The sequence below is a fragment of the Cetorhinus maximus genome, chromosome 2, assembly GCF_964194155.1.
Source record: "Cetorhinus maximus chromosome 2, sCetMax3.hap1.1, whole genome shotgun sequence".
Taxonomy (NCBI): domain Eukaryota; kingdom Metazoa; phylum Chordata; class Chondrichthyes; order Lamniformes; family Cetorhinidae; genus Cetorhinus; species Cetorhinus maximus.
The window spans coordinates 40,822,962-40,835,868 of record NC_135880.1 but is presented as its reverse complement, the minus strand read 5'-3'; the positions used below and the strand labels follow the sequence as shown (position 1 = coordinate 40,835,868).

General features: G+C 40.0%; 1 protein-coding gene across 2 annotated transcripts in view; it reads left to right on the top strand.

Moving 5' to 3' along the window:
- polk (polymerase (DNA directed) kappa) overlaps positions 1 to 12,907 on the top strand; it is a 110,543-nt gene that overhangs the window by 83,138 nt on the left and 14,498 nt on the right. For both annotated transcript variants that reach the window (XM_078563629.1, XM_078563639.1), the window contains exons 10-13: positions 6,641 to 6,673; positions 8,156 to 8,252; positions 8,455 to 8,626; positions 9,857 to 11,041. In XM_078563629.1, the coding sequence (XP_078419755.1) occupies positions 6,641 to 6,673; positions 8,156 to 8,252; positions 8,455 to 8,626; positions 9,857 to 11,041 (1,487 nt within the window). The remainder of the gene's footprint in view (positions 1 to 6,640; positions 6,674 to 8,155; positions 8,253 to 8,454; positions 8,627 to 9,856; positions 11,042 to 12,907) is intronic.

The following is a 12,907-nucleotide window of genomic DNA, read 5'->3' as shown; positions in this document are numbered from 1 at the left end:
TGAAATTCTAGCATGCTATGATCACTCTTTCCTAGAGGATCCTTTACTATGAGATCATTAATTAATCCCATCTCATTACACAAAACCAAATCCAGAATAGCCTGTTCCCTGGTTGGTTCCACAACATATTGCTCCAACAAACAATCTCTAATACACTCAATGAACTCTCCCTCGAGGCTACCCTTGCCAATTTGATTAGTCCAGTCTATATGCATATTAAAATCACCCATGATTATTGCCGTGCTTTTCTTGCTTTTTAACCCTAAGTCTCTATTTATAAAGCTCAGGAGCCCATATGTCTTTTCAACTACTTTTTCAACCTGTCCTGCCACCTTCAACATTTTGTGCACATGTGCTCCCAGATCTCTCTGTTCCTGCGCCCGCTTTAGAATTGTGCCCATTACTGGATCAAAGACTAGTGGTTTCAACTTAAATAAAGGCAAGTGTTTGAAGACAAATGAAAACAGAAGGTGCTGGAAAAAACTCAGGTCTGTGGAGAGAGAAACAGAGTTAACATTTTGAGTCCAATATGACTTCTCTTTGGAACTGAGGAGAGGTAGAAATGTGATGGATTTTATGTTGTTGAAAAAGTTGGGGAGGCTCATGTGGATCAAAAGGGAAGGTCAGGGATGGGTTAGAGTTGGGAGGGGATTTAATACCAAAGATGTCATGGAATGAAAGACAAAGGGAGTGGTAATAGTTGTAGTAAAGAAACAAAGCATAGGTCCAGAGTATGTGATAATAGCAGAATAAAGGTCAGCTCTGTCTGAAAGCAAAAACAAGGTACAGATTGACGTGGCAAAAAAAAAAATCAAAATGGAGGGCAGAGTTCATGGCCTGAAGTTGTTGAACTCTCGTCTGTGTTAGGCTTCACTGTAACATTGTAGCAGACCAAAGACAGAAGTGTAAGCATGAGAGCAAGATGTTGAATTAAAATGGCAAGGTCAGGGTCATGCTTGCGGACTGAGTGCAGGTGTTCCACAAAGTGGTCATCCAGTCTGTGTTTGGTCTCCCCAATGTAGAGGAGACCACATTGTGAGCAGCAAATAGGTTTACTAAATTGAAAGAAGTACAAGTAAATCGCTGCTTAACCTGGAAGGAGTGTTTGGGGCCTTGGATAGTGAGGATAGAGGATATAAAGGGGCAGGTGTTACATCTCCTGCGATTGCATGGGAAGGTGCAGTGAGAATGATAGAGGAGTGGACCATGGTGTAGTGGAGGGAGTAATCCCTTCGGTGTGCTGATGGGGACAGGAGGGGAAGATGTGTTTGGTGGTGGCATCATGCTGGAAGTGGTGGAAAGGGCAGAGGAAGATTGGGGTGGTAAGTGAGGACAAGGGTAACACTATCGTGGTTTTGGAACGGAGGGGAAGGGATAAGGGCAGAAGTGCGGGAAATGGATTGGACATGGCTGAGGGCCCTGTCAACCACGCTGTTGTGTGTGTGTGTGTGTGTGTGTGTGTGTGTGTGGGGGGGGGGGTGATCCTCAGTTGAGGAAAAAGGAAGATAAGTCCGAAGTGTTGTTGTGGAAGGTAGCATCGTCAGAACAGATGAGGCGGAGACAGAGAACCTGGAGAATGGAATGGAGCCTTTACAGGAAGGGTAGTCGAAATGTAGGAAGGAAGTGTATTCGAAGTAGCTGGGGAGTCAGTGGGCTTATAATGAACATTTGTAGACAGTCTGTCCCCAGAAATGGTGACAGAGAAGTGAAGGAAGGTCTCGGAGATGGACCATGTGAAGGTGAGAGAAGGGTAGAAATTGGAAGCAAAATTGATTAATTTTTCCAGTTTTGGGCGAGAGCAGCAAGTGGCAATGAAACAGCCTTCGATATATTGGAAAAAGGGAGGGGGCCTGAGTAGGACTGGAACAAGGAATGTTCCACGTACCCCTCAAAAGGACAGGCGTTACTAGGGCCCATGTGGGTACCCATGCCACACTTTTTATTTGGATGAAGTGAGACAAGCTAAAAGAGAAATTAAGAGAACAAGTTCAGCCAGGCAGAGGAGAGTGGTGGTGGATGGGGACTCTCCGAGCCTCTGTTGAGGGAAGAAACAGAGTCCTTAGACCATTCTGATGGGGGAGCCCTTCTCCATCCTGATCATCCCTTTTGTTCCACCTGACCCTGCCCCCTTTTTCAACAGCATAAAATCCATCACAATTCTCCCTCTCCTCAGTTCCAAAGAAGAGTCATATTGGATTCGAAACATTAACTCTATTTCTCTCTCCACAGAGACTGTCAAATCTGCCGGATTTTTCCACCACTTTATGTTTTCATTTCAGAACTCCAACATTTGCAGTTTTTTGCTTTTATTTTGGTATGAAGATAGATCTGGCTAAAGTGAGCTAGGAAATTAGGTTAAGGGTACACCAATAGCAATGCAGTGGCAGACATTTAAGCAGATATTCATAATGCTCAGCAAAGGTACATTCAACTAGTGGTTGGTCAGAAGATTGGACAGAACTTAAAAACCAGTAAGGAGTGACTCAAAAAAATAAGGAGGGAGAAATTAAGATATGAGAGAAAGCTAACTAGAAATATAAAAAACAGATAGTAAGGGTTCCTACAGGAATTTAAAAAGGAAAAGAGTAACTAAAATGAGCATTGGTCCTCTAGCGAATGAGTCTGGGGAATTGATAATGGGAAATAAGGAAATGTTAGAAGTGTTGAACAAATATTGTGTCTGTCTTCACTGTAGAAGACACAAATAACACCCCAGAAATACTTGTAAGTCAAGAGGTGAAAAAGAGGGAGGAACTTAAAACAATTACAATCACCAGGGAAAGGCTGTTGAGGAAACTATTTGAACTGAAGGCTGACTAACTTCATCCTAGGGTTTTAAAAAAGTGGCTGCAGAGATAGTAGATATATAGGTTGTAATTTTCCAAGAATTCCCTAGATTCTGGTGAGGTCTCATCAGACCGGAGAATAGCAAATGTGACTCCTCTATTCAAGAAAGGAGGGAGACAGAAAGCAGGAAACCACAGTCCAGTTAGCCCAACATGTGTCATAGGGAAAATGATGATATTTTGTTATTAAGGAGGTTGTAGCGGGGCACTTAAAAATCCTGATGCAATCAGGCAGAGTGAACATGATTTTGTGAAAGGGAAATCATGTTTGACTAATTTATTAGATTTCTTTGAGGAAGTAACAAGCAACATGGATAAAGGAGAACCTGTAAATGTGATGTACTTGGATTTTTAAAGCACATTTGATTGGGTTATTACATAAAATAAGAGCTCATGGTGCAGGGGGTTACATATTAGCATGGATAGAGGATTGGTTAGCTAACAGGAAGCAGAGAGTAGGGATAAATGGGTCATTTTTGGGTTGGCAAGGTGAGGTGAGTGGAGTGCCACAGGGATCAGTGCTGGGTCCTCAACTATTTACAATCTATATCAATGACTTGGATAAAGGGTCCGAATGTAGGGTTTCTAAATTTGCTGATGACTGTAGGTAGAAGAGTAAGTTGTGAGGAGTCTGCAAAGGAATAGAGAAAGGTTATGTGAGTAGGCAAAAATTTGGCAGATGGTGTGTAATGTGGGAAAATGTGAACTTGTCCATTTTGGCAGGAAGAATAGAAAAGCAGTGTACTATTTAAATGGAGAGAGATTGCAGAACTCTGAGATACAGAGGGACGTGGGTGCCCTGGTACATGAATCACAAAAAGCCAATATGCAGGTACAGCAAGTGATTAGGAAACAAATTGAATGTTGTTGTTTATTGAAAGGGGAATGGAATATAAAAGTAGGGAAGTTTTGCTACAGTTGTCCAGATCATTGATGAGACCAAATCCGGAGTACTGTGGACAGCTTTGGTCTCCATACCTGAGAAATGATATAATTATATTAGAAGCAGTTCAGAGGAGATTCACTCAACTAATTCAAGGGATGAAGAGGTATTTTATGAGGAAAGGTCGGACAGGTTGGGTCTCTATTCACTCGAGTTGAGAAGAATGAGAGGTGATCTCATTGAAACATATAAGACCCTGAGGGGACTTGACGGAGTGGATGCTGAAAGGGTGTTTCCCCTTAGGGGAGAGACTAGAACTAGGGGGCACAGAACACAATAGGCAGGAAAGTAGAGTTGAGGCCACATTCAGATCAGCCATGATCTTGTCAAATAGCAGAGCAGGCTTGAGGGGGTTGAATGGCCCACTCCTCTTAATTTGTATGTCCGTACGTTTGTATTTTATATTGCCTCTCCTTGTTCTTCCCACCAAAACATATTACTTCACACTTCTCTGAACTAAATTTCATCTGTCACGTGTCCACCCACATCCCAATAGACTGTGTATATCTTCTTTAAGGCCATTGCTATTCTTTTCACAGTCTGCAACAAATGCTTTTTATTTTGAACCTTGCTTAAATTATATGTGGAAATTGTGTTTCTTTTTCTCTGTGTCATAATTTAAGGGAAAGAAAGAAAATCCTGTTTTTCTCCAAATGCATCCTGGATTAGGCTAAGAGGATTGATGAGCAGGTTGCTGTAAAAATCTCCATGGCCTTTGTGGGCATCTAGTGGGAGAAGGAAGATAAGTAGTTCTAGAACTGGGACAAATGATATCTCTCAAGATGATGCCTCATGTAACATCCAGGCAACGCCACTCAATAACTACTAATCTGTCCCCCATAGCATACAGGCCACTGCATCAATCAATATGTTTCCTCTAGTTGACCCTGCACATGGTGTTACCTTGTCATCTCTATTCCTAGAGTTAGACGCTGATGTACTGCGCATCATCTGCCCAGCTGATGCCATTTACCTGGTTTGGGACACTTAGCATTGTCAAAGACCAATGAGAGGAAACACCACTAAGCAAGGAGGTTATCACGATCTTGCATTATGGCTATACCAGATGCATTCCCCAACAAAATAGACTGCTGTGTATTGGAGCTCATTGTCTCAGGAGTCCTGTCATTGCAATTGGTAGAGGATACATGCCATATGGTCAGATGAAACACAGAGGGGACAAATACTGATCACCCCAGCACACACAAGAATTCATAAAGGTTATCGTGTTTGGTGCTGGAATATGTCATGAATGCTCTTTACATAGGCACATTAAAATTGCAAACAGTTACACAAAGAGCAATGACCCATCTGAAGTGAAGATCTGGAGCATTGTTCAGGTGCTTAAAATTTCCCTTCATTTACATTAAAATGAAGCTAATGCACAACTGGAGCACAGGATCTAAATGTTTTAGGTACTTCTGGGTCAAGTTATTACTCACACTGGGCATTGTATGTTTAAAGGACCTGAAACTTATCTGGATTTGACAGGTAATATTGCATTGCCCCATTGACTGCAAATGTTACTTCATGTTGTGTTTCAAATCTGGCTCACCTGTTCTGAAATGTAGAACATTTAATGTGTTACATGAATGGACTAATCAACAATTTGCATTTTTAGTATTTGTTCTTCCTACTCTTTCATTCAGAACATGAACATATTAGAAAATGCAAACAAAAAAAAAGGCATTACTGCTGGAAATGTGAAATAAAAGCAAAAAAAAAAATGCTAGAAATACACAGCAGGTCAATTAGCACCTGAAGGAAAAAATTTACAGACTGTATCTTTCAAAAACTTTATCTGTATTTGTTATATTTTAGTCAATATGTTACGAAATATATCTTTTCAATATATTTTACTTAAAGATTTTGAATCACATGAATACAGGAACATTAATACATATACTAACAATAACAAAAAGTAAAATTAATTGTAATTTATTGCAAGTTGTGAGGAGGGCACAGAGTCTGCAAAGGGACATAGATAGGTATAACAAGTAACTAGGAAGGTAAATGGAATATTGGCCTTCATTGCAAAGGGTAAAGATAGGGAGTATAGTTACAACAGTACATTACAGGACATTGGTGAGACCACATCTGGAGTACTGCATACAGTTTTGGCCTCCTTATTTAAGGAGGGATATACTTGCATTGGAGGCTTTTCAGAGAAGCTTCACTTGATTGATTGGTTCTTGGGATGAAGGTGTTGCCTTATAAGGAAAGATTGAGGAGGTTGGGCTTATACACATTGAGGTTTGGAAGAATGAGACGTGATCTTATTGAAACATATGATCCTGAGGGGGCTTGACAGGGTAGATGCTGAGAGGATGTTTCCCCTCATGGGGGAATCTAGAACTAGGGGGCACAGTTTAAAAATAAGGGGTCTCCCCTTTAAAATGGTGATCAGGAGTAATTTCTTCCCTGAAGGTTGTTATTCTTTGGAATTCACTATTCCAGAGAGCAGTAGAGATAGGGTTTGAATATATTCAAGGCTGAGCTAGACAGATTTTTGATCTACAATGGGACCAAAGGTTATGGACCAAATGAGGAAAACAGCAAAAAGCTGCTTTGGGTAAGAAGCCGTAGTCTTGTCATTACTAATATATAGTAACCGGCCTTTCACCCTGCCCTCAAAGAAACTATAATTTCATTAGTGGTAGAACTCAAACCTAAGGTAACACATGTATGGATAAAAAAATGACATTGTTTACCCGTGGAAGGTCAGGTGCACATCAATGCAAAAATACCTCCAATTGAATAGATAGTTCAGTATTTTTAAGATAACTCCAAATGTTGACTTTATGCATTTAAGACAAAATAATATTGTTGTTAATGCCTCTCCTTGTTGTAGAGATGGTGATCGGAAGAGTATGAGCACAGAAAGGTGAGTCATTTACAGATCCTCACAAATGTTTTGTAGATCCATGTTACTCATCATAGCTTCTGTTTTTGTGCAGCCTAGAAAGGCTCTTTGCTAACACCTACTTGCATGAAAACCTGAATTGCAACAACTAATTGTGTTTATCTAGTGGCTAAGGCACTTAATAGAAAAGAAGCATATGCTGAGCAGTAATACAATAAGGGAAGGTGATGCATACCTTGTTTGGAGATAGATTTTTAAGGAGGTTTTTAAAGGCATGGTAAGAAGTAGCAAGGCATAAAATTTAGGGAGAGAATCCCAAAGAGAAGGGAGTTGAGAAGATTGAAGTCTTTATTATCAGTGGTGGAGGAGTGGAAGGCAGATAGCATCATGAGAAAACTAATTGGGATATAAAGTTGGAAGAGATTAAGGCAGTAGGGTGAAGTGAGGCCATTTAAGAATTTGCAAATGAGGATAAAGATTTTGAATTCAGTGCTTTAGGGGTCAAAGAGTCACTGCAGGTGGGCAAGGAACTGTTTAATGGATGGGCAGGACAGTGTAGTTTCAGATGTGGGTGGCAGAATTTTGAATGAGTTGGATTATTTGTTGATTGTATCTTGGGAAACCAACAAGGAAAGCCTTGAAGCAGAGGTTGGAGGCAACAAAAGCAGAATTTAGTGGCAGTGGAAGTGAGGTAAGATTGAAAGTGAACAGCGTTGAAAAGGTGGAACTAAGTGCCCTTGGTATTGGTGACAACTTGAAGTTTGCATCTCAGCTCAGGGATAACCAAGACATTTGGGTAGTGTACTCTTATTCAGCTGGGTCAGACATAATTGTGAGCAGGGCTACAGAGATTTTTATAGGTACTGGCAGGATTGCTTATGCTTTACCTATATTTGGTTAAAATAAGTTCTGCCTCTCCCAGGACTTGATATTGGTTAAGTAGCCAGACACTATAGTGAAATTTGCAGAACAGATGGTGAATGATGGTGGATGGTTAAATGTCAAGGAAACATTGAGATGACAGAGGGTTGATTAACTACAATAAAATGGGATGTTTTAGATAACTGTCCATGAAGGCTTCAGTATTGAACTTAAGAATTTGAACAATCTTGCGGCAGAGATGAGCATCTTCAGGAGGAAAGCAATGTGATTGTTGTAGTAGAGCATGGAGGATTAAAAGTTTGCTTTTTGAGATGTGTATAAAGGTGGAATTGAAAGGGAGAAACACTGTCTTAGTGTAAAGGGTACTTTAACAGTTTCTAAACCAAACTAGTAAGACATTTACAGCAGTAGCATTTCCATCAGCAATTAATGGAATTCTTTAATGTATAGAAGTACAATAAATTATGTATCATATATTCTACGGAAGTGTATAAATTGTATTTTGAGGACAATTTTTAGAAGTCATGGTGTTAAGGCATCCAATGTTATCAAGGTATCTCCACAGTGTACATTTTAACTTTGTAAATTGTATATGATACAGTGTTTACTCTTGAATTTTAGAACATTCAGTGAAATCAGTAAAACAGCAGAGCAGTACAGCTTATGCCGTGATCTTTGTCATGATCTTGAAGAAGATCTCCAAAAGGAAGGACTAAGGGTACAGTTTTTTCCTTTTTTCAGTTTTTTTCTCTTTCCACTGACCAAAATGTATTTGAAATTTTACCTTGCTAACACAATACAATTTAAATGGGCTAGAATGTAATTCATGAAAGTAATGATACATAAAGTCTGTGTTACTTGTGGGAAAGAGTTTCAAGGAATCTTCCTTTTGTAAAAGAGTTCTTCCTTTAAAATTGTAGGGAAAAACAGTAACTCTAAAATTGAAGAACGTAAACTTTGAAGTGAAGACAAGGGCCTGCACAGTTCCATCACCGGTTTCCAAAGAAGAGGAGATTTTTGCTGTTGCACATGAATTATTAAAGACTGAGATTAACAGCGTGCATCCCCGGCCTCTGAGATTGAGACTTATGGGTAAGGTGCAGCAGGAATTTTTGAATAAAGATGCACAGGAATAAATTAACATTTGTTTCGTTCCATAATGCTCCTCATTAACCCTGACAAGACTGACCGTTTGTCCATTTTCACAAGGTGACAAAAGTAGACTGTAAATAGTGATGCCTTTTTTATTTGATACCGTACAATTCCATGCATAAGGTGTCTGTCCTCCTGTAATGAGAGGGTCTAAAATATGCAGTAAGTTGTTCATTGGCAGTAAAGGTGAGAAAAAAAATGTTTGTAATTTCTACAAGGCGCATAGTTTTGCTGCTTTAACAAGTTAAAGGGCCATGGTACAAATAAAAAGAAAAAACTGAAAATGCTGCAAATCTGTAATAGATACAGAAAATTTTGGAAGTAAAAAGCAGATTAGTCAATGTCCACAAAACGAAAAGACACACTGGGTGACACTCTTGAGCAGAATTCAACAAGCACAGCCAGAACAAGAAAGGAAAGTGAGTAATGAAGATGAGCCTGTCATTTACCTATTTCTGCTTTACCAGTTGCAAAAACAGTCAAAGTCACAGGAAATGTGTGTCTCTCTCCAATAAATGAATTCATGAGAAAACAAGAATATTTGCTCTGTTGTAGGTTGCACAGGACAAATTGCATAGAATGTGACCTAGATCGTAGTTCCTGTGAAGGGTGGAAGGAATAACAAAAGTCCTTTGAATTTTTCTCTTTAGAAAATAATGGGGCTTTTCCCTGACTTTCCAAATATAACAGACAATAGTAAACCAATTTTTGAATTTGTAAAAATTTATTTAACATGTTTGTATTATTTCACCCTTCTCTTGGATCTTCTGATGCCATGAATCATTCACTGATTGAGAGGGTGAGCAGCAGCAGCCTTATTTTTGAGGTATCAGCTTCAGAATGATTTGATTTGGCTCCCACACTGTTTTATTCCCCCGTTTGGAAATGGTTAGTCTCTAACTGGAAGTTCCCAGACATGTTGACTTGGCTTTTGGACAAACTGTGGACCCAACAAGCTGTACTGTCACACTGTACTGTCAGCTGATATTTTATCAAACTGTATTTTGTATTTTCTATTTTATATACTTTGTAAGTAGCGTATAAGACATTTTTGAGCCTTTCATGCACACCTGAAGAATATTTTTTTCTGGCAATCATTTTAATTTAGTGAACTTTCACTATTGTGCAGTTAACGTGTTATTACTTCTCCCATGTGTTTCCCTTGTACAGGTGTGCGAGTGTCTGGCTTTGTGCATCAAGAGGAGAAAAAATCTCACCAAAAAAGCATCATCAAATTTTTGCATACTGCAAAGTCTGAGAGCACCTCTGCATCTGACAGCATAGATGTCGAGAATCAAGCAGAACTTCGAGAAACGTCCAAAAGGGAAAGTTTCTTCAATAAAAAGTGGCAGCAAAACAATCAGCAGTCCTTCTTCAACCAGGTTCTTGCAAAGAAGCAACAAGAAAGTTGCAAACCTGCCATAACAATCCCAGGAGATACTGGCGCTGAGGGCAGTGGACTGACCCTAGAATTAAAGGCTACCAGTAATTGTCCAATATGTTTCGAAAGGCAGGGCGTACCAACTTCAGGGGAATTTAACGAGCAAGTTGATGAGTGCCTGTGTGTAACCAAATCTTTTCAAGTTGCAGAGACAGTAGGCGAAGCAAATATTTCAAAACTAAGTTATATAAGCATGAAGAAAACATCAGACTTGGATAATGATTTGAAAAATAAAATAATAAATCTAAGAAGTGAACAGTTAAATAATGAGCAGAAACGAATGAGATATAAGGAGGGACCTTCAGAAACTTATAGAAACATTACAGTTGGAGATTTACAAGGAGAAACTGAAAATAGCAGCTTTAACTGGGAATCATCAGTAAAAAGCAAGACATGCTATACAGGGCAATCTGGTGACCAGGCTCCCCTTAAGGAGATGCTTAAAAATCATATGCAACTTCTTAACAATGCAGCAAAAACCATGGAACTCACTAAGGATAAAGATGTGTTAAAAGAGGAAATTTCAGACCACAACAATTTATTGTGCAATAAGTTATCTGATAAATCTACTAATACAACAGAGGAAGAGAAGCAATTTGGTCAACAAGAATCGACTGCTGGCATGTTAGATCTGCCCTCATTTACACAACTTGACCAGCTAATACAAAGAACTCATTACATGCAGCAACAGTCAGACCAGTCAATAAGACATACCAGATCATCAGAGGAAAGGCCCCCTTTTCTGGAAGAACCGCATGGCCTGGTTTGTCCAATTTGCAACATTAAACAAGAAACGACTGATCTGTCATTGTTCAACAGGCATGTTGACATCTGCCTAAATCAAGGGGTTATACAGGAGCTAACTGAAAGACCAGCAGAGCCAGCTACCACTGAATGCATTTCAAGTGGAATAGGTGAGCAATCATTTTTCCAAGAGTCCAATTTTAGTATTGCTTGTTAATCTAGGGCGTTTTTAGAGATGTATTCACTCTTCTCCTGAAGGCACTAATTTATGAATGAATCTAGTGGTATCCAGTAATCCAAGTCGGCTACTAAGGGGAGAACATGTGAAACACAGCCAGCACAATCTAACTTTAATTGACATCCACATATTTGTATATGTGCCAGCAGAGGGCACTAGATAGCAGTCAAGATTGTGTGCCCTGGCTGTTCTTTCCCCTCCTAATCTCAGGAGCACTGAAGACAATTATAGAAACATAGAAAATCGGAGCAGGAGTAGGTTATTCGGCCCTTCAAGCCTGCTCCATCATTCAGTATGATCATGGCTGATCCTCTATCTCAACGCTGCACTCCCGCGGTCTCCCCATATCCCTTGACACCTCTAGAGTCCAGAAATCTATCTATTTCCTTCTTAAATATGTTCAGCGACTTGGCCTCTACAGCCTTCTGTGGTAGAGAATTCCATAGGTTCACCACCCTCTGAGTGAAGAAGTTTCTCCTCATCTCAGTCCTAAATAGTCTACCCCGTATCCTGAGACTGTGACCCCTTGTTCTAGATCACCCAGCCAGAGTCTGCCCATCCCTGTCAGAATTTCGTATGTTTCAATGAGATCCCCTCTCATTCTTCTAAATTCCAGCGAATAGAGGCCTAGTCGGCCCAATCTATCCTCATACGACAATCCTGCCATCTCAGGAATCAGTTTGGTGAACCTTCGCTGCACTTCCTCTATGTCAAATATATCCTTTCTTAGGTAAGGGGACTAAAACTGCGCACAATACTCCAGGTGTGGTCTCACCAAGGTCCTGTACAGCTGCACAGTTCTCTTCACTGTGTTAATGGACATCAACGAGCTCAGTACAGACCGGAGATTAAAGCTATTTTATTTCTATAGTTTGACTCTGTTCCACATCGGGTGGCATGTTTATACTCTTAGTTGTTAAAGCTGAATCATTTTCATTAATAAAAATTGGGGGAGGCGGCAGCATATTGGTAATGTCACTGATGGAACTGGCAGAATTTAAATTCAATTAATTAATAAAAAATCTGGAATTAAAAGCTAATTAAAAGCAAATGGTGACCATGAAATTAGCATCGATTGTTGTAAAAATCTGTCTGGTTCGCTAATGTCTTTTAGAAATCTGCTGTCCTTACCTGGTCTGGCTCAGATGTGACTCCAGACCCACAACAATGTGGTTAATTCTTAAACGTCCTCTGAAATGGGCTAGCAAGCCACTCAGATTTACCAAACCACTACAGAAAAGTCAAAAAGAAATAAAACCAGATGGACCACTCAGCATCGACCTAGGCACCAGAAATGACAACGGCACACCCAGCCCGAGGGGAGGCAGTGGCACAGTGGTGTTATTACTAGACTAGTATTCTAAAGACCCAGGGTAATGTTCTGGGGACCTGAGTTCAAATCCCACCATGGCAGATGGTGAAATTTGAATTCAATAAAAAAAATTGGAATTATAAGTCTGATGATGACCATGAAACCATTGTCGATTGTGGTAAAAACCCATCTGGTTCACTAATGTCCTTTAGGGAAGGAAATCTGCTAGCCTTACCTGGTCTGGTCTATGTGACTCTAGACCCACAGCAATGTGGTTGACTCTTAAATGCCCTCTGAACAAGGGCAATTAGGAATGAGCAATAAATGCTGCCCTAGCCCACACCCCACACCTCATGAACGAATTTTTAAAAAAAGCCCTATTGAGTCTCCAAAGTCCTCCCTACTAACATTTTGGGGCTTGTTCCACAGACTAGTAAAGCAACAGCTTCTCTCAGAATCATACCTTACACCCAATGTCCCAGAAAC